The sequence below is a fragment of the Chaetomium strumarium genome (genome assembly GCF_033439665.1).
Source record: "Chaetomium strumarium strain CBS 333.67 chromosome Unknown B0T15scaffold_1, whole genome shotgun sequence".
NCBI lineage: Eukaryota > Fungi > Ascomycota > Sordariomycetes > Sordariales > Chaetomiaceae > Chaetomium > Chaetomium strumarium.
This window is the reverse complement of record NW_026944429.1, coordinates 2,661,112-2,683,517: the sequence shown is the minus strand read 5'-3', so window position 1 is coordinate 2,683,517 and position 22,406 is coordinate 2,661,112. Positions and strand designations below refer to the sequence as shown.

The following is a 22,406-nucleotide window of genomic DNA, read 5'->3' as shown; positions in this document are numbered from 1 at the left end:
AAGCAACAGGAGGGGTCGTTACCTTACCTAGCGAGTGCGACTTGCAAGCGGCCGAAGCGGCCGGACTCGTCTATCCAATCACTGTACCTATCTTGCAAATGTGACAGCCCCACAATCTCGGGCACCCTGCCGTCCCGTTTTTTTGGTACAAAACTTTGAATGGTGCTCAGAATAACAATTCGAGGTAACATTAGCGCTTTCCTCATTCATATCAAGGGTTAACCAAAACTAGGGCCTTTACTTATGAGCCCTCAGGGCGACTCCCATACACAGTAAGTACTGAGGTAGTACGAAGTAATGAGACATACTTCCCGACTGCCTGTTATCCAAGTTTGGTATAGTGCCTGGTAACCACCAATCACATTTGACGGTCACTCTGTATGGGATTACCACTTCCGTACCTGTTTCAAACTTTCAACTAAGAGTCTGAGTCTTCAACACCACACAACGCATCTACGTATAGTAGTTCATCACACCCATCCACATGAATTGTCCAGGAAAATACCATCTACTCATGCTCGGCTACCGCGGGGCGTATCCTAAGAGGAGGTTGACGCGTTGGATCGTGGCGATGCGGAGTGGCGGGGCGGTATCGATCATAACGCGACAAGGTTAAGGTAGGCGTCTTACCTACCTTTGCTACCTCGAGGAACCCATCGGCGATGCTGAGCTCTATGCAAGTTAGCCAGAGCCATGCGAAGGCCGTCGGCCGGTACGGTGCGATGGCTGCTCTTCAGCGACCTCCACTTCAAGCATCATGACTTGGATCGGGTGCGGCAGACGGCGCAGTGGATCGTTGCCGAGGCGGAGCGAAACCAGGTCCGTCGGGCGGTGGTGTGCGGCGACCTGCTGACGAGCCGGACGATGCAGCCGACGCACGTGCTGTCGGCGTGCTACCGCTTCATCAGCCTCCTCAGCGACGTCGTGCCGCGAGTTCATATCGTGCTCGGCAACCATGACCTCGCCTACCGTCGCGACTACCAGACTACGGCCCTTGACGCCCTCACTATCAAACGCCTGGCCCCGTATGTGTCGCTACACAGCGTCGTCGCTCGGGACGAGTGGGACGGCCGACGTGTCTTGCTGCTGCCGTTTCGCGAGGAGCAGAACGAGCTGACGGACGCCGTGGCTGCTCTAAGTCCCGACGAGGCCAACAGGACGGTTGCCTTTGCCCATCTCGCAATCAACAAGGCCATCACGCAGCGGTATGTGGTCGGTGCGGGCGTCGACAGTCCTCGCGCGGCGAACTCCATTACGCACCGCGGCTTGACGGGCCCGGGCCGGTTTGCCTCTCTGGCGCGAACGTTCACGGGGCATTTTCACAGCCACCAGACCATCGCCCAGGAACAATCCGACAGCAACAAGGCCGATCTGCGAGGGAGCGTCACGTACCTGGGCTCGCCTTTGCAGCTGAACTGGGCCGACCTCTACGACGAGCAGCGGGGCGTCGTCCTGCTCGATCCGGAAACGCTCGAGCACGAACTGCTCATCAACCCGCATGCCGTCGGCTACACAACAGCTGACCTGCAGCAAGTTCTCGGCGGCCAGGTCGACGAAGGTGCCGTGACGGACAAGCATGTCATGCTCACCGGCAAGCTTACCCATCTCAGGTACGTCACGGCTCGTGACAAGCTGCTCTCGCTGGGCGTGCGGAGCGTGCGGAAATGGACTCCTATGGGCCTTGCCTTGCACGCCGGCCGATCTTCCTTCGGCGGTCTCGGCGCGTCGGTGCCGGCGAGCGATGCCGCTGTCCAGCCCTCGGAGGAGCCCACCAGAGATGAGACGGGTCTAGCCACCACCACCGACGGCGTTTCGGGCTCTGACCCTGCCGCCGAACTTCGGGCTGAAAGACTCGATCTCGCCGCAGAGGTTCGCGAATTTGTCGAGTCGCTGGATCTGGACGAGTCTCTCCTCTTGCGACGAGACGAGTTGGTGCGGGTTGGCCAGCGAATGGTCCATGCCTCCCGCGAGATCGCCGACCAGGACGACGAGGCCAAGGTTAACCACCAAGACTTCCTGGATAGGTCGTCTCAAGCTGTCGGCACAAGAACGGCCACTGAGCTGGCAGGGCCCTCTACCCACGTCTTCGTCGCCGAGCCGCGCGCGCTTACAATCACAAACTTCCTCGGCGTGCAGAGCACAATCGTCATCGACTTCCGACAGGACCTCTCACGCGGATTGGCTTTCCTGGTCGGCGACAACGGCTCCGGTAAGAGCACGCTCGTCGAGGCCATGGCATGGTGTCAGTTTGGGCGGTGTGTCCGCGGCGGGATGGCGGCCAACGCCGTCGTCAACGACAGTGTAGGCAAGAACTGCTCCGTCGAGCTGGAGTTCGCCAACGGATACACCATTACACGGTATCGCAAGCACAAGGTGCATAAAAACCGCGTCGTCGTCTCACTGCATGGCGAGCAGCAGCCGCAGTTCGAGCACCCGGACGCGCGCACAACGCAGGCGGCCATCAACGAGCTGCTTGGCGCCGACTACGACACATACATCAGCACGGTCGTGCTGAGCCAGGAGAATGCAGCGAGCTTTCTGAACTCGACGCCGGCGCAGCGGCGCGACCTGATTGAGGGGTTGCTCGGGCTGTCGATGTTAGATCAGTGCGGGCAGGTGTCGAGGCTGCTGCTCAAGGACATCGACGCCGACGCGAATAAGCTGGAGGGCAAGCTGGAAGGCTTGATCCGGACAATGGAAGACAATGAACGGCGCCTCAAAGATCTCCACCGGACACAGAAACGACTCGAACGTGAGGCGGAGGAGGCAGTCGCATCTTTGGAGGCAGCCGGTCAAGACCATGGAAGCAACGGAGGTCAGGCCCTCGAGCTTAACATGGGCCTCCGCGTTGAGATCTCGGCGCTGCAGAATCAAATCCACACCGAGCAGGAGAATCTGCAACGGCTGAAGGCCTCTTATGCCCAGATGCAGGAAGAGAAGCATGAAGAGAAGCATGTCGAGTCGACGTCATGGCTAGGCCGGCGACAGCGGCAACTGAGCCAAAGACTTGAGGCTATGGCTGCAGCTCACCCCATAGGCCTGCGCAAGCTCTTTCACGCCATGGAGACCTCCATTCTTCGCTTCCTACTGATGGCCGTCGGGAGCCTCTTGCGCATATTCGGTGTTCCCGAGGACGGCTCTCGGGCAATCAGCGCCCAAAAAAACCATAACCAAGAGGCGGCCATCGACAGTCTCCGCCAAGACATTGAGAAGAGCGCGTTGCGCTTGCAGAGCCTGAAGCACGAAGAAAAGCGCAGTGTCGAGTACGCCGTCACACTTAACGAGCAGCTTGCGCAGGCCATCCGGGCTCAAAAGGCATGCGAAGCCTTGCAGCAACAGGTCACGATCAAGCAACGCGACGCAGCCACGTACAAGCTCCTGGCTGAAACCGAGCAGTCATCTCTGCACTCCCTGCGGTCGGAACGCGACGCGCTGGCCACCAAGCTCCAAGAGGTTGCCGCCAATCGCGAGCTCTTTGCCTTTTGGTCCTCAGCCCTGGCGAAACGCACCCGTCGCGCCTCTTCGTCTTCCTCGCCCAGCTCCACGGCAAAGGCAACGACCAACTTCCGCGAGCACATCCTCAAAAGGTCCTTGTCGGAGCTCAACGCGCTCCTCGCGCAGGTCCTTACGGTGCTGTACGAAGACACGCGCCACGCGCACATGGCAACGGGGATGCTGCGTTCGCTGTTCGACTCCGACGAGTCTGCCGACATCACGATCAACGATACATCATCATCCCTCTCGGGATCCGTTCTCGATCCCACCCTTGCTGTCCACCCCTCGCTCGCCTATAGCAAGCGCTCGAGCGGCGAGCGCAAGCGCGTCGACCTAGCGCTCTTCTTCGCGCTGTTGCAGCTGGCGCGGGCTAGAAGTGCACACCGCGCGCACTACGTGCTCGTCGACGAGGTGTTTGACAACCTGGACAAGGCCGGCCAGGCGGCTGTGGTCAGGTGGTGTGGCGCCATGTCGCAGTCGGTGGTCGGCTGGATCGTGGTGATCACACACAGCCAGTTCCTGGTCGAACGAGATCCGCGGGACGACGCGAGCAAGGCTTTGGTTGTGGAGGCCAGGATGGGACAGGCAGGTACGGAGCTCTTTGTCAATGGACGCAGAATTGGTGTCGATTGAAAAAGGCTGTGTATTGTTTATTTACCGGCCACGGCCCTGGGGGACAGCAAGTCTTTTGCTTCCGATGCGGTCACAACGGCTATAGACGGCGAACGTTGTTTGGTGTAGGGGGCGGCTGTCAGGGGAAGGCGGGATGGTACTGTATTGTACAGATAGGAAAGAGGACGGTCCCTGTACAAGTGTATAGTGTATACTGTGTGAGCGGGGATGCACTGCCTTGGTTGCGGCCGGACCTGATAAAACGCTATGGATGGAGATCCACCTGCGAACTCCGGGACGGGGTAACACTGCTGTCCGCCGGAGTCTCGGACCTACAAAAGAACTGAAGAAGAACTGCATCGGATTGGGAACCCGCGGAACGCCGGCATGCATGACGTGACGTGACGTGAAGGGTTGTCACCAATGGCCAAGGGCTGCACAGGACTTCGTAACGTTGACCAAATCCTCATGCCATTATGCTACTGCTGCCCTAGTAGGCCAGCCCCCGGCTATCCTGCACCTTTTCCCATGCTGATCTTTTGATCGGTGAGTACCTACTAGTATGTATGTATTGTACAAGAAAAGAATGCCGGACGGCGGACGCAGGCACGGGAATGAGTGCAATCAAAGGTCACCGGAAGTACTCGGAAGTATCCCTGCGGCGCGGAAACGCTCCGATCGGAACGGTCCCGGACTTGTCACTTTGCTTTTCTCACTACCGCCGCATGGCAAAAGGACCGGTCAATATTTAAACCCCCCTTCTCTGGAGTATCTCTGGAGGACAAGAAAAAGAAAACGAAATACTAGCCAAGGGCGGGGCCCCCTTTCCAACCCGCTCACGCAGGGTATTCGCACTCCCACGGCTCGCCCTGCGTGCAGAACATCTGCTGGAACGGCGAGGCGCCGACGCCCTTCAGCACCATCCTCTCCCTGAACTCGTTCAGCCGCGGCGCGGCATCCATCAGGCTGCGGTTCTGCCCGGCCGCGTCCTGCCGGCCCGACCAGAGCACCTCGCCGGCGGCGCTGGCGCGCGGCCACACGAGCGAGTCAAAGTTCGCTGAGTCGATCGTCTCGCTCCAGGCGGCGACCTCGCCGCCCACCACGAGCTTGGCCTCGTCGGCTGTCAGATCCGCCGTCGGGTCGTGCGAGTACATGAGCTGCCAGCTCTTGGTCGGGCCGCACCAGTCGCTGAAGGGGTAGCCCGTCTGGAAGGCGGCGCCGTTGGCCCAGTTGAGCCATTGGCCGCGGCCGCAGTCGAGGTACTAGTACGATCTGATGTTAGCGGGCCAGTTTTTGTTGGGTGGTTTGGTTTCCACGGGGGCCTCGCTCAAGTCGAGCGAGGGAGGGAGGAAAAGTGAGTTGCTTACCCAGAAGTTGTAGTTGCTGTCGATCACCTTGTATCCCAAGCCCGTCAGCTTCTTGACCGCGCCGCCGCCCAGCCACGACTGCACGACCGTGTCCTTCTCCATGGTGACGTTCCAGTCGAGCGGGATCTCCTCCCACGTGATGGGCGTCAGACCGGCCTTCCTCACGCGCGCGTGTTGCGTGTCGATGAACTTCTGCAGGAGCGGCTGCAGCACGGCCGAGTCGTTCGACCGGATGCCCTCGTCCAGCATCGAGTCGTTCTTGTTGAGCTCGTCGCCGCCCGTGTGGAAGTAGGCGGCGTACGGCGCCACCCGCGGGAGCACGTCGTCGAACAGCTTCTCGAGGAAGGCATCCACGGCCGTGTCGTTGAGCTTGAAGGCGCCGCAGGGCGGCTGCGCGCAGTACCAGTAGTATGGCTGCACGTTGTAGGCCACGATGAGCTCCGGGTGCGAGAGCGAGACGGAGCCGATGTGGCCAGGCATGTCGATCTCGAAGTAGACCTCCACGCCGCGCTGGGCGCCGTACTGCTGGATCCTCTCCACATCGGCAGGCGAGTACGTCTGGCTGGAGTGGTACGCGCCCTTCTCCGCGACCTCGGGCATCGAGGGGATCACGAGGGGCCACGACTGCGAGTCGGTCACGTGGATGTGCAGCCGGTTCAGCTTGTTCCAGGCCATGGCTTCGATGGTCCGCAGTATGTCCGAGACCGGGAAGAAGTGGCGGGCCGTGTCCATCATGACGCCGCGGTGCGGGAACTTCGGCGCGTCCTGAATGGAGACTGGCGCGTACGGCGTGTACCAGAAGTTCCCCTTCGAGTGCTGGTAGAAGAGCTGCGTGAAGGTCTCGAGACCGCGGAGGACGCCGATCGACGAGACGGCCGAGAGCTTGACGTCTCCGTCGGCGCTCATGGTCAGGTTGTACGACTCATCAACCTCGCCAGCCAGGGGCTTGAAGGCGCTGGGCTCGTCTTTGCTCGTCTGAGTGATCTGCAGCGTGTTCAGCCATTTCTGGCCTTTTGCCAGGTCGGGCTCGAAGTCCGAGCCGGGCTTGTGCAGCATCCACGGCACGAACTTGCTGTTGAGGATGCCGGTCAGCGCCCGGGACACACCCGCCTGGACCACCTCCTTGCTGGTCAACGTCCGCGGCTCATAGCCGTAGGTATACTGGATCTGTTGGTACACGTGTTGTTCAGTCCTCGGTCCGTCCTCGGGGAATCCATGAATGGAACAGCAAGAGGGCCAGCATACGCTTTCGTTATTATACGTGACCTTGATGTTCTGGTGCAGGTAGAGGACGGAAGTGCCGTTGGTGAAGCTCTGGGGCGCCGGCCAGATTGCCGCGGCAGGGCCGACGGCGACCAGGATGAGCGAAAGGCAAGAAGATAATGGTGCCAACATGTTGAGTGAGAACTACCTCATGCCTTCACGCATGGAGTGTTGTTGAGGGGCAAGCGAAAATGGCGGGGTGGCGGCTGATATATGCAGTGTAGGGCGGCGAGGAACAAGGCAGGGGAGAGGCTGGAATGTTTATTCATGAAACCTCTCGGCGCATTGAATGTTGATTCGGTTGATTTAGTTGGATCATGGATGCGAGGAGGCCAACTGACCAACGGGACCATGCTCCGGTGCCGAAGGTCGGTTGCAATCCGGCAGCGATAACCCAAAAACATGGGATGGCACCCAGAATTGCCCCCTGTGAGTGGGCTGTAACACCGCAGGACCAGCAGACCGCGCCAGAGCACAAGACCGATCGCGAGGCTAGGCTCACCACGGGTCAGCTTCCGCCCGTTACTGCTTCCTGGCATGCCAGGGCAATTGGGACGGGAACGTCCGGAGGATGGCAAAAGCGCTGATCCGAATCTTGTTCCTGCCGCCGCATACACTAGGCATGGGGCAACGTTACGTTCAACTTGCGTCTGCCTAAGGCCCTTAAGTAGGCCCAGGGTGGGAGAGCCAAGTCAACTGACCGGCCACGGCTGGGGAATGTTGAATCCCTTGGACTAGGAATCTGTGCCTTCGAGGTCCTTCATATCTTCTTATTCGATTTGACAGTCATTTGTTCGAGTGAGACGCCCAGAGGAATTGCGTCGCAGATCTGTCCGTTGCTCCCGCATGATCCAGCGCTGCGGATGCCCGGTCACCGCACAATTCCTTCCAATCAATGGAAATCGCCTGTCGATCACAAACGTCACGTCGGATTGTGGCTGGTGGACGCCACAAGTTGCAAGCTCACCACTAGGGACGGCGGTTGGAAGTTTGGAACTGGAAATGCATGTTCGTGCGGAAGAAAGGAGGCGGGGTCAGGCGCACTGCATTGGGAAGGAGGCTCTCGGATGCAGAGCAACCCAACGAGTCTGCCAGGGGGTCGAAGACACGACCCCGAAAAGTCATGAATCCGCTCAGCCGGACAAAGGAGTGTAACTGCATGAGCCAGTCTTCGATTCCAAGGCTGCAACAACATGCACGGCCTAGAAGCTACCCCTCTACAGGAATGGTGTTGTTACTTGACAGTATCTGGGCAGTTTCTGTGGTCATGCGCCGTGAGGGGTAGATATCTGTGGGCCAAACTCAGTTCAAGTTACCCGAAATAGACCTTGTGCATAATGTTCTCAAGACAGACTGAGGCTGAAGAAAGGGATCATGATTGAACAGGTCCAAATGATGATGGAGACCAAGAACCGATTGATTGATGTAACTGAAAGTCGTGTGTAAGAGGCATGAATCCCCAGTGCCCAGAGAATTCCACAGTCCCAGTTTAATACCAGTCTCACGCCCGGGTCGTACTTTCCACACCCAACCAGCTGACTCTGGTCGTCGAGTCAGCAACGAACTTTTATTGGGGGGCTCGAGGGGGGTCACGTCACGGTGTCTTACTTGGGCGTCCGAGCGTTTTTTCAACGATCGCCACTAGTAAGAAGTAATCCGTACTGGTAAGAAAAGTAAAACCATCGGTTGAAAAACGCTCGGAACCCCAAGTGGGAGTGACTTCACGACTTGAAAACAATAAGAAGGCACGTCCAATCAGCAGAGGAGCGCCACAATGTACTGTGGCGAGGTGAGGCTGAGTCACGTGAGCATTATGCAATCGCCACCAACCACCTAAGAGCTTGCTCGACCGTGGATTTGTTTCGCGCGACTCCACGGCTTAGAATTGAAATCCTCAACTAAACAACCGACGAACCTTCCATTGGGCCACCCATCCGACCCGATACACAATTCGCTTTCAGTCTCTCGCGGCACATTTTTTGCGATACGATCCAGTCACCCGCATTTAAACCGACCGCTTGCGCGCAGATATCGCTTGAGTCGCGTTTCAAGAGGAGGACACTGTTGTATTGGTCGCCGACTTCACCAGACACCGATCGTCCTTCCCTCGCGCGCAAGCGAAGGCCGAGGTTTTCCAACCGCAATTCAGCCACATATCCTCTTTCGACTAGAAATAGTTCCGTCATCACGAAATCACCCATCACCATGTCTGTCGAGGTGACGCTCGGCACACCCCTCGCCGAGGCCCTCCACACGGCCATCCAAGGCAAGATCGCAGACCTTGAATGGGCTGGCCCTGGCGCCGAAGGTTCCGCCATGGCTGAGTACTTCTTACTCATGCTCGCCAACGGAAAGACGGAGTCCGAGATTGCTGGTGAAATTTCCGGCGACCTGCTTGGACTCGGCCCTGAGGACCAAACCGCCCCCCGATTCGCAAAATGGCTCTTCGAACAGATCGAAACGCTCAGCGCACAGTTAGGCACTGGGCAAACGCAACCCGCCGATACCATGGACGGAGCCAAGGATGAGTCGATGGATGGTTCTCTTGACGTCAACATGGATACTAGGTCCGACGCACCAGCTACCGCTCTCAATGCGTAAGTGTTGCTTGGCTCCCCGCCGCGCCAGACCCGTTATTCTGACCGAAAATAGACCTACAGGACCTAAGGCGATGCGGAATGGCAACATCCGTGGGGGCCGGGAGAAGCGTATCGTGGGTCAGATCAACAGGGCGTTGGATCGGACACAGGATTCGGTCCTTCACCGGGTCCGCACACAATCCGGCAACGAGAGGATCGGGCGAGGTCCGCCAGCTGGGCCGAGGATGGGTGCTGGCAGGCAGCCGCGGACGAACATGGCTCGCGCCACGAACATTGCGGCCGGCCTAGCAAACATGGGCGGCATGCACGCGGGTCCTATGGGCATGAACGGAGCGGTCGGAATGAACCCAATGAATGGCGGCGGTTTTGCGCAAGCCGACATCATCGCTATGATGGAGCAACAGAACCTCATGCTGCAGCAGATGCAGCAACAGCTCCTGATGCAGCAGCAGCAGAACGGGATGACGCGCCGGGGCGGGCACGGCCCGGGCAAGCACCAGTTTGATCGGAATGGCAGGCCAAGCCAGTTTCGGCGTGGCGGAGCGCATCCTCAGCATAACGGACACGCTGAGCAGCAACAGCAACATGCAGCGGAAGGAAGTCAGCCTGAGGGAGCCTCCCCGGCCGATGTCGAGATGACAGGGGCAAAGCGGGAGCCACCAAACCCCGACGAGACGGTCTGCCGGTTCAATTTGCGCTGCCAAAACAAGGACTGCAAATTCGCCCATCAGTCGCCTGCAGCGCCGCCGGGCATCACTATCGACGTCAAGGACGTCTGCAGCTTCGGTGTGGCTTGCAAGAACCGAAAGTGTGTTGGCCGCCATCCATCACCGGCTACCAAGGTGGCACACCAAAGCGAGCAAGACTGCAAGTTCTTCCCGAACTGCATAAACCCGAACTGCCCATTCCGGCATCCGGCTATGCCCCCGTGCCGCAATGGCGGCGAGTGTAAGGTGCCGAACTGCAAGTTCACCCACGTTAAGACCCCTTGCAAGTTTCACCCGTGCACGAACCGCACCTGCCCCTTCATGCACGAAGAGGGACAACGGGGCACTTTCCAGGATAAGGTCTGGACGGCAAACGAGGGATCGAAGGAGCATGTCAGCGAGAGGAAGTTTGTGAATGAGCAAGCTCCCGAGGATGTCGTCCTGCCCGGGTCGGGCGAGCACACAACGGATGCTGGCGTCCCAGAGGTCGTCATGTAAAAGACACGCGTGGTCAGTTGGCGAAACATGTACGCTGCGGGATCGCAGCGGAGATTGGTGGACTCGGAATATGCCATGTGGATAATCAGTGACTAGGGGAGAACTCACTAGAGAACCGCGAGAGGCGAGGTTTTGAGGGAAGGGCACGACCATGTGGCATTAGGTTGCAGGCCTAGCTATTCCGAGGAATCAGGCTTGGTGCTGTACTATATCACGATATACAGGCGTTTCGGGCGGACAGACGGCGGAAGGAGGTTGCTGCATTGGGCTTTTAGGGGCTTTATTCGTCTTTAGATAGGGGTTTTCTTGTATGTATTGAGTCTCAGCGGAAGAGGTAGCGGATCAGCGGCGATGGGCGACAAGAATGAAATTGTAGTCGCTCTCGGTCTCACTTGTCGACCCCTCTGTCTCCATACTGTTACTGGCGTGATCTTCCATCGTTGTTGACGGGCCGGACTCAAGTCATAAGGGTAAAGAGAGGTACGTATATTACTACTACTATATGCGGATCTGAGCAACGCAGACAAGTGCAGGACTCATTTTGGCAATCCTCTCCAACTGCTCTCTTCGTCATGTCTCTTTTGTCGCCCTTTTCTTTCGATCAACTCGGTAAATTAGGTCCCTATAGTGCCTGAGAGTGGCTTATGAGAATCGAGCCATCCTCGCCACTCACAACTTATCGATCCAGGGTTGGGGGAATTGGTGACATGATACCTATCCTCAGATCAACCAATCGGGTATCCCTGCTTCCAATAACACCAACGACCATGAAACTGACTTCCGTCTTCACTCTCCCGCCACCAGCGTTGTGCTGAGCCATTGAGTGCGCGATCCGACCGAGATGCGGCCTTGTAGCAATCGTTGACATGTATACCATCTGTGTGCGCTGCATAGCGCATACTCCGGGCAGCTCCGGCGCCAAGCGCAGATTTCCGCGAGCTCCAGGTTGCGTGCGATTCCTGAGCTCTCGTGCCACCTCTGCGGCCCGCCCCCGACAACCGCCACCCCGAGATCACCGCCTCCCGCCAGCGCCAGCCACGAGTTTTGCGTCACCGTTGAGTGTTATTCTTGCAAGCGGCAGTCACAGTCAAGGCAGGAGACATTATGCTACTGGCAAGGACCAAGGCCCGCGTTCCATCGCCGTGCTCGGCGGTGGGCTGACGGGCCTCACCACAGCATGGTATCTGACACGCAACCTCCCACAAGCCAAGATCACAATCTACGAGGCAAACGACCGGCTGGGCGGGTGGGTAGACACGACGAAGGTCAAAGTGCGAACCCCGGACGGCACGGAAGGCACTGTGCACTTTGAGCACGCCGCGCGCATGGTGAAGCCGCAAACCGGAGGTTCGGGAGGCGTCCCCCGGTGGGACGACCTGGTGTTCTTCGACATGGTGTGTCTCGATTTCCCTGCCACCTCCTTACTTACTAGTGCTTAGGGGGCCGAAGAGTTGCTAACTACCGCCGCCGCCCGCGCTGCTTGACTCAAACAGGTCGCCAACCTCAACCTCGCTGATCAGCTCGTCCACACTGTGAAAGGGGAGGATACCGTCGCCGGCTACATCTACTACCCCGACCATCTAGCTGCTGTGCCTACTGCAAACGGGGGACTTCTCAATGTGCTTGCCAGTGCGGGCAAGATGCTTACCGAGCCCGTCTTCCGGGACCTGATACCTGCTGTGTTCAACGTATTCACCAAGAATAGGTACTCGTATAAGGCGGACATCTTCAAGGGACGCATCGACATGTCCCTGGGCGATTACTATGCGCACCTGTTTGGAGGCCCTGGTCTGGTGGACAAGGCTCTGTCGGCCATGGTCCACGGCATAACGGGCGGGGATGTGTGGAAGCAGAGCATTGCGAGCGGGCCGTGGGCTGACATGGTCGTGCCCAACGACCAGCCCATGACCAACGCGCGCGTGCGCCGAGTTGACTATGAGTTGATGAGGCAGATCATCCAGGACAAGGCCGTGTTTGATCTGGCATCACAGCACCTCGGGTCTGGCGCGCTCTGGTTTCGAAACGGCTTCAGCACGCTGACCAACGCGCTCGCTGACGCACTGAGGAAGAACCCCAACGTTACGATCAAAACGAGCGACCCTGTTGAGTCTGTCCGCTATCTCGACGATATCGACCGGATGTCTGTAAGTAACTAGCGCCTGCTGTTGGATCGGTAATCTAACACCAACGCCCATGCTAACATCACTTAGATTACCACTAGGAAGAACAAGAAACCGGTCGCCTATGAAAAGGTAGTCTCAACCCTATACGCCAAAACACTGGCAGGCCTCACCGACGGCCGCCTGCCTTCTCTCGCTGAGTCCAGCGCCGTCACAATCATGCTCGTCAACATCTGGTATCCCGTGCCCGCAGCCAACCATCCCTACCACGCCTTCGGCTACCTTCTACCCCAAGCCCTACCCCACGAAGCCAACCCGGAATGCGTCCTCGGGGTAATCTTCGACTCGGAGCGCGAATTCAGGCTCAGCCCGGAGGATGGCAGCGCCGTCAACCGCGGCGCCGACACGCTCATGGGCACCAAGCTGACCGTCATGATGGGCGGGCACTACTGGGACGACCTGCCGGCCTCTTTCCTGCCGGACGAGGAAAGCGCCATCGCCATGGCCAAGCGCGCCGTGCAGCGCCACCTCAACCTCGACCCGCAACTCTCGGCCCAAGCGCACGCCCAGGCTCGCCTCTGCCGCGACTGCATCCCGCAGCACCTCGTGGGCCACATCGCGCGCATGCGCGCCGCGCACGCCGACCTGCAGTGGGGGTTCAAGGGCCGCCTGGCCGTCGCGGGCCAGTCGTACCAGAGCCCGGGCGTGCTGTACATGCTGCGCGCGGGGCGGGACGTGGCGATGCAGATTGCCGGCGGTTTCGGTTCGGGCAGCTCGTCCTCGTCGCAGCAGCAGCGACAGCAACAGCAGCAAGATGGTGAAGAGGGGCTTTTGGGCGTAGGCGAGACCGGACTGGAGAGGTTTACGCGGCAGCCGGAGTATATGTCGGTGGAGAAGGCGATGCTGCCGTTGCGATTTAATAGCGGCGCCTTCTTGGATGAGAGCGGCGAGATACAGCCTCAGAATCCGCAGCTGCGGAACGCGGCGCATAGTCGCTAATAGGTGGTTTTTTGTCTGTTGTGTGTATGTGTTTTGTGTACATACTATATATGTTTGAAAGATCCGGGCTGCACGCGTAGCTACCCCTTACGATCTGGGAAGAGGGGAGACGTCTATTATTGCCTGCTGTTCCGAGGAAGAAGAGCCTTGGGTTAGAGAAAAGGCGGCGCATGCTTGATTCTAGATATTCTCAATCTCAAAAGAAGAAAAAAAGGATTTGAAGAAACGAAGGGGGGGCCGACCGGGCACCGAAACTGGCGACTTTGCGGCCGTGTAAGGCGACGGCGTCTCTCAATTTCATTATCTGTGTCCTGGTATCATGAACTATACTTAATGCCACACATAACCTGTACCCATCCCGATGGTATAAAGCCCCACCCCATTTCCCTTTTTTTGTCTAAAGAACCGCTGCCCGCTTTCCAATACTAACAGAATCATGCATGCGCTATCACCAGTATCGGCCTCTTCTAAGGTCAACCGTGCTGTTGTGATGGTTGTAATGGCAGAGGCGGAGGTGCACCAACCACTGACAGCAATGTGTCGCTGATGAGCGCCAGAAGAGTCTCGATGCCATGCTCCCAGCCTGCCGCGGCACCGGTCATGAGGCCGTCGACCCCGTCGCGGTCCACCGACCAGACTCGCTGGGCCAGGATCTGGTTGAACTCGTCGTTCTCGTTGTGCGCGTTGGGGTCGGTCGATGGGCGGGACACGTGCCACACCAGCCGGCCCTCCCTCTCCCGCGCCTTGATGTCCAGCTGCACGCGCCGGCTCTTGGGCGGGACAAAGGTGAAGCGAAGCGTCACCCAGTCCAGAGATTTATGGATTATCCAGCATCCAGCACCGCGCCCCGTGGCGTACACAGGGTCCCACGCGTCTTGGAGCCGCTCCAGTGCTCGGAAGAGCGGGAGTGTGAGAGTAAGCCATGTGGGTATGCCCTTGGCCTTGGGCGTATTTGCCGTTGCTCGGAGGAAGTCGATGACCCGAAGATGCGGATTGTCCTTATCCAAAACCACATCCACGAGGTGCTCCCTGCTGAGGTCGAACCGCACCTTCCACAGTTGTTGCTCCGGTTGGCTGGGTAAGAGTTGCTTCGGCGGTAAAGCCACTTTCGTGCTACCGCCATATGTGAATGAGATCTCACGGAGCGTAACCCTCTCCGTGGCCACCTGTTTCCCGGCTCGATGGATGGCGTCGAGGAAAGCCAGCAGGCGATCGAGCGCCTGCATGCGGGCCCGGAGCAAGGGGATGACCCCAGAACCAATTTCCGGTCGGAATCGTAGGGTGAACCGGCCGGTTTGGCGGTCGTAGTGAACATCACGGTCAAGCTTGCGATCGAGGAATTCGAACTTGGCACGATCTGTGACGGCAACACTCGCCTCGACCAGCACCCGGTGGCCTTGCTCCCCTGGGAGAGGGGGTGCTGGTCCTTTGTACACGATGGAGATGAATCCCGCGGCCCAGGGAGCGCGATCGGCTTCATCGGAGCTACTATTCCAACCCTGCAGCATGTCCGATGCTCGCACTGTTACCATGGGCAGATGAATCTGGGAAGGCCAGCTGCAGGAACCGGAGGCCATTGGTTCCCGGGCCGCGTGCGCCATTCGCTCTTGATGAAGGTCGAGGAGACTTCGAGTTTGCCCGATGATTCCGGGCCCGTACGTGTGAAGTTTCTGGAAGAGAACGTCGCAATGGAGTAAATCGCCCGGTGATAGAGGGAGCTGGTTGAACGTAAGGATGCGACGGGAAAGTGAGCCCTTGGTTTCTGGCGAGCTTGAGAGGCGTTAGCGCGGAAAATAATAACACAAAACAAAAAATCGTGTTAGAGATGGGTGGCAACAACTTACATCTCGACCAGCGTCCAGCTGTCCCCCGCAAGGCTCATAGTCAACATAGCAAAGCAGCGGGAATCCCACTTCACGTGTCTCACCCACACCGCATGAAACGCTTCTCGAGGAGGCGGCAATTGCTGGTAGACCATGTTCTTCACCTCGTCGGCGGGGACAGGCGACGCCCGGAGGACGCTCCAGTCGACATGCCTGGGCAGCGACCTTAAGTGATAGACCGTGTAAGACCACCTGAGCTGCTCCAGGACATTTGGGCCGTCCTTCGCTGGATTTGCCAGTGTTTTGAACCTCCTCTGCACGTCCGAAATGGCGGCGTACTGCGGGGAGAAAAGGAAGTCGCCCGTCCAGGGGGAAACGCGAACCGTAGCGTCCACCTCACCGGCCAGCTGCATAACCAGCCGGAAATCCTGCGGTTGCCCATTGAGATCCACGGCCAGTCGGCCTTGTTTACCCGCATAGCGACGCTTGGCCAGAAGTGTTCGGTAGATGGGCATCAGTAGATACTCGATGTGCTTGGAAATAACCGCCATCAATAGTTGCTCCGTCGAGATGTTGTCGGCATTGAAGCGAATGTCCGCATCCTTGACTTCCTTGTCGTCGCGGAACCAACTGAGCATGAGACGACTAGGAGAATCTTGGAGCCCGTCGCTGCCCTTGCCGCCGTGTACTCCGAGGAGTATCCAGCTCTGTGACGGCCGAGAATGTTGGCAATTGAGCCAGTACTGAATTGCTAACCCGCGGTCGAGCCTCTCAACCTTGAGATTGTCGATCCATAGACCAGTTCGGCTGAGCTCCAGTGCCTGGCGCCTGTACTCGGCGATCTTGGCAGTGAGCGTGTACTCATGAAGGTATCTGTAGCATCCCATCAAACCGTCAACTCCCATGGCGTTGTTAACCTGCGTCTCGAGGAACATCCGGACATCGTCCGGCAGTTCAGGCGGGGCAGGACTGTATAGGGGCCGATAGTCCAGGAACCAGAACTGCGTTGATGAATCGTCGGAGGCAATTGTGAGGTCGACTTCGAACTCCCCCGGCACACTAAATGTTACCCTGCCGTCCGCGACCGTGTACTGCTTGAACGGCTCCGGCATCCTATCGTACTCATCCAGTTGGAGTCTCACATGCAGGTGAATCTCGATCTCGTGGATCCAATGCAGCTTGTCTTTCGCGGCTAGCGGTTCTTCCAGATAACCAAACTGGGCGGCCGTCAGCATACACGCACTCACAGACCACGAGCAACCGAGACCTACCTCCGGCATCCAGTGAACCGCTCCATTGCTGAGGATTTCCAGCGCAGTCTTCAGATCCGGGCTTTGGACCCTGGCGAACGCCACCTCCCGCTTGACTTGAACGAGATTCCAAAAGGTTCTGTTGTAGAGCTCCAGCTTTTCAGCAAGATGGCTCCTGATGTCGATAAGCTTGCCGACTTCATCTGCATTCCTGGCCCACTCCGTAATAACCAAAGCCTTGACCCATCTCGAGTGCAAGTCCTTGATGAAGTTCAGCAGCATGGTCTTCTTCTCTAGGCTTTCTGGCGAAGTATCTTCGGTCGGAGCATTATGCGCATTCGCAACGCCGTTCGGGGCGCCGTTCGCATTGCCGCTGGCGAGGATCTGAGGAAGGGGCTTCGACGCCAGCTCCATGATGTGCTCCTGGAGCTTCGCTTGGGAGAACTCGGCAAGCCGAGTCAGGAGGAGGCTCAGCGGCATTATGTCGGTCGTGATATGTTGCAGACCGTCCTCCATCTTGGCGGCCGGCAGCCCGCCGCCGTCGTCCGCAGCCATCGCCGATCGGTCGACCTGCGGCGTGTCGCACGCGGCTCGATCGGTTTTGGACATCGCTTCGAAGGCAAGGCAGCCGGTCGCCAACCCCGTTCCGGTTCTGAACCCTCCGCCGGGGCAGGATCGCGACGACGCGCACCCGCCGTGTCGCAAGTGCGGCAGTTGGTATCGCAATCCTCGCAAGCACTTCGCGGAACAATGCGGCGACCGGATCCGTTGGTAAGAGCGCTGACTTTGCCGCAGAGTCGCGGTCGCGCTGGCCGGGCTGGTGATGGCTGGTTTCGAAGTCCGATCCACTTAGTTAGAATGCTCTGGGAGCCAGGGTGAGAGGACAAGCGGCCTGGCCGACCCGTGCCAAGAACGTGGATCAAGAGCGTAAGTTACGGTTACAGAGGTATTGGAACGATTTCCCATTGTCCCCCTTCGCCTGATTGTCCTTGTCAACGAATAATTACCTAGACTGTGTAAGCCCCACCCGCCTTCGTTCCCCCTCCACACTGTTCGGTCTTTGTCCTGCCGAGCAAAATCCGGCTGAGTTCTGTTAACCTCCCGAATCCAACAAAATTGCTTCAATTACGGAGTAGCACCCAAACCTAACCCGAATTTCGCTATCATGGATGGTTGCTGAACATTGCCGACTATCCAAGGGGGTATCTACAGCAACTGTATACAATCCATACTGGCAGTTCAGCAGCCTCACGCTGCTTCAGCCTTACGCTGCCGGCCAGCGTAATCAAAGCTCCCTTACGTCATCTCGTCCCCTCGCTGAATTTGGAAGTTGAACTCGAGCTTGCACAACCTCCAGCGGTCTACCACTTGGTGTCTCTTGAAAACTTACTGGACACGGGACTACACACATTGGTACTTCCTACAGCGACTGCCCACCCGTCCAGTTCCGGGACAAGTCAGATGTGTTTCCGTAGCCAAGGGCGAGACGGCAACAGCAACAACGGGTTGCTGTCCCCCGGTTGGTCGGATGGCAGTGTATTCAGAGAAGAGAAGCACATGTTGAATACTTCCGAGTCCGACCCATCCGATTTCTTACTACTGCAAACAAGGCTTAGGGGCTGCCGACCATGTATACCACGGAAAGTCCGCAACCACGGCTAAAGCATACGCTGTCCATCTTCTTTCCATCTCACGGACTGGCTTGGCTCCAAGTGGCATGTCTAACCCGCGGCTGAACTTCAACTGCCCAAAAGTACTCTCATTTCTAACAACCGCCCAACTCTGGACTTAGATCTGCCGTGATCGAGCTCGTGTTACGCCCAACTGCGGTAGAAGCTACTGCTTAACCAGTGCTCAAATGCGATTTTGGTAGGGTTCCCCCACAGAATTGCCCGCGTGCTACTCACAACTTGTTGCCTGGCCCCGCAGCCGATGTTGTCGGCCACTGGTATCCGGCGGCATCGCTGAATTTGTATCCGTACGAGGAGGTGAAGTCGTCGAGCACAGCAGGGCCCCGAGAGCCTGGACGCAAGTCAGTTCACGGAGAGATAGTGTCGACGTCATGCTTTGATCGTGCTTACCATATGGGTACTCCATGGGAATTATCTCCTTGTTGTCGTCCAGGTAGTGCAGAAGCGGTGTGAAGATCCTCCAGCTGGCGTCGAGCTCGTCGTCTCTCACAAAGTTGGAGTGATCGCCTTTGATGCAGTCCAGGATCAACGACTCGTACGCCTCGGGGATCTTCAGATCAGAAAACCGTCTCCGATAGGTGAGGTCTAGCTCGGTGACCACCGTCTGCATCGTCAGGCCGGGGAGCTTCGAGTTCATCTTGATGTAAACGCTCTCGTTCGGCTGGATGCGCATCACGAGCTCGTTCCGCGGGATGTCCTTAAAGATCCCCGACGTGACGTCCTTGAACTGGACCCGGATCTCGGTCTTCTGTTCGTTGAGCGCCTTGCCCGCCTTCATGATGAAGGGGACACCGTCCCACCGCTCGTTCTTAATGTAAGCGACCAGCGCGCAGAAAGTCGGGCATCGCGAGTCCTTCGGAACGGTATCGTCCTCCTTGTACGACGGCTTGCTGCCGTCAAGCGACTTCCCGTACTGGCCGATGATGACGTTCTTTGGTTCGATGGCCGGGATCGCACGAAGAACGCGCACCTTCTCGTCCCGAATATCCTCGGCGGAGAATGAGATAGGCCTCTCCATGGCTAGGAGGGTTAGGACCTGGAGCAAGTGGTTCTGCATGACGTCCCGGATGATGCCAAACTCGTCAAAGTATCCACCACGCCCTTCGGTGCCGAACGGCTCCTTGAACGTGATCTGCACATTGTCGATATGGTGCCTGTTCCAAGTCGCGCCCAGGAACGAGTTGCCGAACCGCAGAATGAGAATGTTCTTCACCATCTCCTTGCCCAAGTAATGATCGATGCGGTAGATTTCGTCTTCCTTCCAATCCGGCTCGAGAGACTTTTGCAACTCCCGGGAGCTCGCCAAATCCTTGCCGAACGGTTTCTCGACCTGCGTCGTATCTGCGTTAGCCGGAGCAGCAGTGGGATGGCACGGGAGTCCGACATACAATGACACGGGCGATGCCGTTAGTAGGGTAGCAGCACTTCTTCAGATGCTGCGACACGATGGTGAAGACGCTTGGCGGCAGAGCCATGTAGAACAACCTGTGCGTTTCTTTCCTGCCCTGTTCCAGCTCCTCGAGATGTTTGTTGAGCTGCAGGAACGACTCGTCCTTATCATACTGGCCAGACACGTAGGTGCAGATGTTGCAGAACTCGTCCAGCTGCTGCTCGATGTCCTTTGTTGGCGTCTTGATGTACGATCTGACCCGTTTGATGTATTCGTCGCGGTCCATCTTTGTCCGTGCATAGCCGACGACTCTGATGTCCTTAGGCAGGAACTGGTTTCGGTACTGTGATGGCGTTTAGCCATTTCATTCATCCATTCAGCTCCCCGAAGGTAAGGCTCTGCAACCTACGAGACCAAAGAGAGCAGGAAACTACAGTATGTCAGCCAATTCGTATCTTAAAGGCCGAGATATGCCATACCGTCTTCTTCTTAGCAAGGTCGCCGGAGGCGCCGAGCACGACAATGACAGTATTGTCCTTGAGCTCGACGGCGCTAAGGAGCCGTCAGCATCCGAGTTAGGGCCATCTCTCTTGCAATCCAGCGTTCATCGCCGCACATCTGCCTGGCTGCCGATGCCAGAGAAGCTCGACTGCTGTCCGCGACGCACTTGCGGGCGCTGAGCTATCCCAGTCGCTCAACCCATAGTTCTAGCCCCACAGAAAGCGGCCATTGATTGCGGGGCACAGGCTGTGTGAACTTACGCTCCAGCAGAATGCATGTCAGAGGCCATCTTTTCAGGCGCTTCTTGGATAAGGAATTGGGAGGTGAGGGGTTGGAGTCAGAGTGCTTCCGCGTCCTGGAAGCAAGAAGAGAGGGTTTCGTCAACTGGGAATGATGGGAACGGTATCGGAGTCCGATCAAGCTGGAAGTTTCGGGGTTAAAGGCAGTTTCTACCGGCAGGTGCGGCGAGTATGACGGGAGCGAAAGATGGAGCTAAAGTGTGCGACATTTCAACGAGGGGCAGCTTACTGATACTCAGTGACCCCGCCTTTGCGTCAGGTACCATGCTGGGAGAAGCTTGGACCGGGCTGCACAGCAGGGTACCTCTCGACGTAATCGAGGTATTTGTCCCGCCGCTCCCGACTTCTCCGGTTACCACGGGCATTGCGCTGCTTCTGTGCGAGAAAAGGATGATGGGCTATACCTACTAGTACCTACATAATCAAAAAACTCACTCTGCGTTGCTGCATGTCATCCGTAAGCCACCTCATAAGACAGTCTTGGGGGAGAGCATGGGGAAGCTCGAACACCTGTTTGGTACCAGGTAGGTACCTACCTAGGTAGTACCTTAGTTTGCGCCGCATATACTTCATAAACGCTGCCCCCTGTGCCTTGGATGAGGCAAACGATATCGCACCCTTAGGTTCTGCTGAAGAATGTTCAGCAGTGGCACTGGTGCTATAAGAGCTGAACGGATTATGACTACGTATAATAGTGCCTAAATACAGTACCTTCCCCATCGACCATATTGCGCACTTTGCTTGTACTTGCACACAATACCTACCTAGGTAGTTGCTCGCGAATACACCGCACAGAAGAGAGCTGGTATCTCTCCACTGCTGTCCAAGCTCGGCCGAGCACTTGCATTTATCTCGTTGGGGTAGTGGGGGAAGGATGGGATGCCGGGTTGCATTATTGGAGCTCCCGATGACCTCGTGGGTCGGCACTGCTGCGACAGAGGTACCTAACTGTGCCCTCCTCGCCTCCCACCTCTGCACGATGGCCCGCGGATTGAACCCAATTGGATTCCTCCACGGAGAAATCATACTGCGTTCGAGCGGTTAATCATGCTGGGCAGACCAGGATTCGCCCGCCGGCAGAATTCCACTGTCCCCACGCTCACGGCGGGTTAGACCTTATTAATTAGTAAGGCTTTCGTTGTGAGGGAAATGCCTCGAGACAGGTGATAGAAGGTAGACATGAGCCTCGATTTACATGCTGCTCTCGGATTTCTAAAACCTAAACATTGCTGTCCTTTGTATCCGTGATTGGGTGATGTAAAAGTTGCAGAGAGAGACAATAAGACAACTCCGTCCACATCTCCGCGGGCCTGGCGCCGGAAGGGAGGAATTAAGTAGGTCAACTCACAGTCTCATCCAGCCTGTCGGATGCTCGTTGTCTTAGGGGTACCTAGGCAGGTAAATATGTAGAGAGACGGCCAGCGTGCCTGGAAAAGCAGCATCGGACGCATCGGACTTCCACTGATTCAGTAGGCCCAGACGGAGAATCTAATAACGATATATCTACCTACCTTAGGTACTACTGTTAGTATGTCAGGTTGTAGTGCTTGACTCTCAGACATCCGGGCCGGCTTCGCAGGACCATGCGCTTCCCAACTCGTGCGCTTTGCTGCCACCAGCCCAGGGTCAGAAAATAAAAACAAGCTGGACAAAGCTCCTCGGCACGATGGTTTCAGCAACTGGTCGAGAAAATACAGCTAACAAAGTGCAAACTCCACGGTAACTCTAGCGTCTCGAAGCAAGGCAGGTTCTCTGAATTCTGCGCTCGAACCGCACAGGTCTGTCCGGTCT

At 57.4% G+C, this 22,406-nt stretch overlaps 6 protein-coding genes across 6 annotated transcripts; 3 read left to right on the top strand and 3 right to left on the bottom strand.

Moving 5' to 3' along the window:
* The first annotated feature begins 423 nt into the window (after nt 1-423).
* On the top strand, nt 424-4,549 carry B0T15DRAFT_26647 (P-loop containing nucleoside triphosphate hydrolase protein). The gene has a single exon (XM_062863410.1). The coding sequence runs from the start codon at nt 694-696 to the stop codon at nt 4,126-4,128; it is 3,435 nt and encodes a 1,144-aa protein (XP_062725932.1). The 5' UTR covers nt 424-693; the 3' UTR covers nt 4,129-4,549.
* Nucleotide 4,550: 1 nt separating this feature from the next.
* On the bottom strand, nt 4,551-6,961 carry B0T15DRAFT_26563 (glycoside hydrolase family 20 protein). Its single transcript, XM_062863401.1, has 3 exons — nt 6,720-6,961; nt 5,475-6,641; nt 4,551-5,369 (listed from the first exon to the last, which is right to left on the bottom strand). The coding sequence occupies exons 1-3, from the start codon at nt 6,867-6,869 to the stop codon at nt 4,944-4,946; spliced, it is 1,743 nt and encodes a 580-aa protein (XP_062725931.1). The 5' UTR covers nt 6,870-6,961; the 3' UTR covers nt 4,551-4,943.
* Nucleotides 6,962-8,942: 1,981 nt separating this feature from the next.
* On the top strand, nt 8,943-10,542 carry B0T15DRAFT_387023 (uncharacterized protein; the record flags this gene model as incomplete). Its single annotated transcript, XM_062864360.1, has 2 exons — nt 8,943-9,334; nt 9,390-10,542. The coding sequence occupies 2 exons, from the start codon at nt 8,943-8,945 to the stop codon at nt 10,540-10,542; spliced, it is 1,545 nt and encodes a 514-aa protein (XP_062725930.1).
* Nucleotides 10,543-11,408: 866 nt separating this feature from the next.
* On the top strand, nt 11,409-13,661 carry B0T15DRAFT_506848 (uncharacterized protein; the record flags this gene model as incomplete). The annotated part of the gene is made up of 3 exons (XM_062867611.1): nt 11,409-11,936; nt 12,036-12,686; nt 12,753-13,661. The coding sequence occupies 3 exons, from the start codon at nt 11,409-11,411 to the stop codon at nt 13,659-13,661; spliced, it is 2,088 nt and encodes a 695-aa protein (XP_062725929.1).
* Nucleotides 13,662-13,943: 282 nt separating this feature from the next.
* Nucleotides 13,944-17,672, bottom strand: B0T15DRAFT_26491 (mediator complex subunit MED14-domain-containing protein). The gene is made up of 3 exons (XM_062863392.1): nt 16,756-17,672; nt 15,506-16,701; nt 13,944-15,431 (listed from the first exon to the last, which is right to left on the bottom strand). The coding sequence occupies exons 1-3, from the start codon at nt 17,341-17,343 to the stop codon at nt 14,135-14,137; spliced, it is 3,081 nt and encodes a 1,026-aa protein (XP_062725928.1). The 5' UTR covers nt 17,344-17,672; the 3' UTR covers nt 13,944-14,134.
* Nucleotides 17,673-18,637: 965 nt separating this feature from the next.
* B0T15DRAFT_481611 (glucose-6-phosphate dehydrogenase) lies at nt 18,638-20,605 on the bottom strand (the record flags this gene model as incomplete). Its single annotated transcript, XM_062866039.1, has 6 exons — nt 18,638-18,756; nt 18,816-19,755; nt 19,814-20,158; nt 20,225-20,245; nt 20,295-20,367; nt 20,577-20,605. The coding sequence occupies 6 exons, from the start codon at nt 20,603-20,605 to the stop codon at nt 18,638-18,640; spliced, it is 1,527 nt and encodes a 508-aa protein (XP_062725927.1).
* Nucleotides 20,606-22,406: the final 1,801 nt, after the last annotated feature.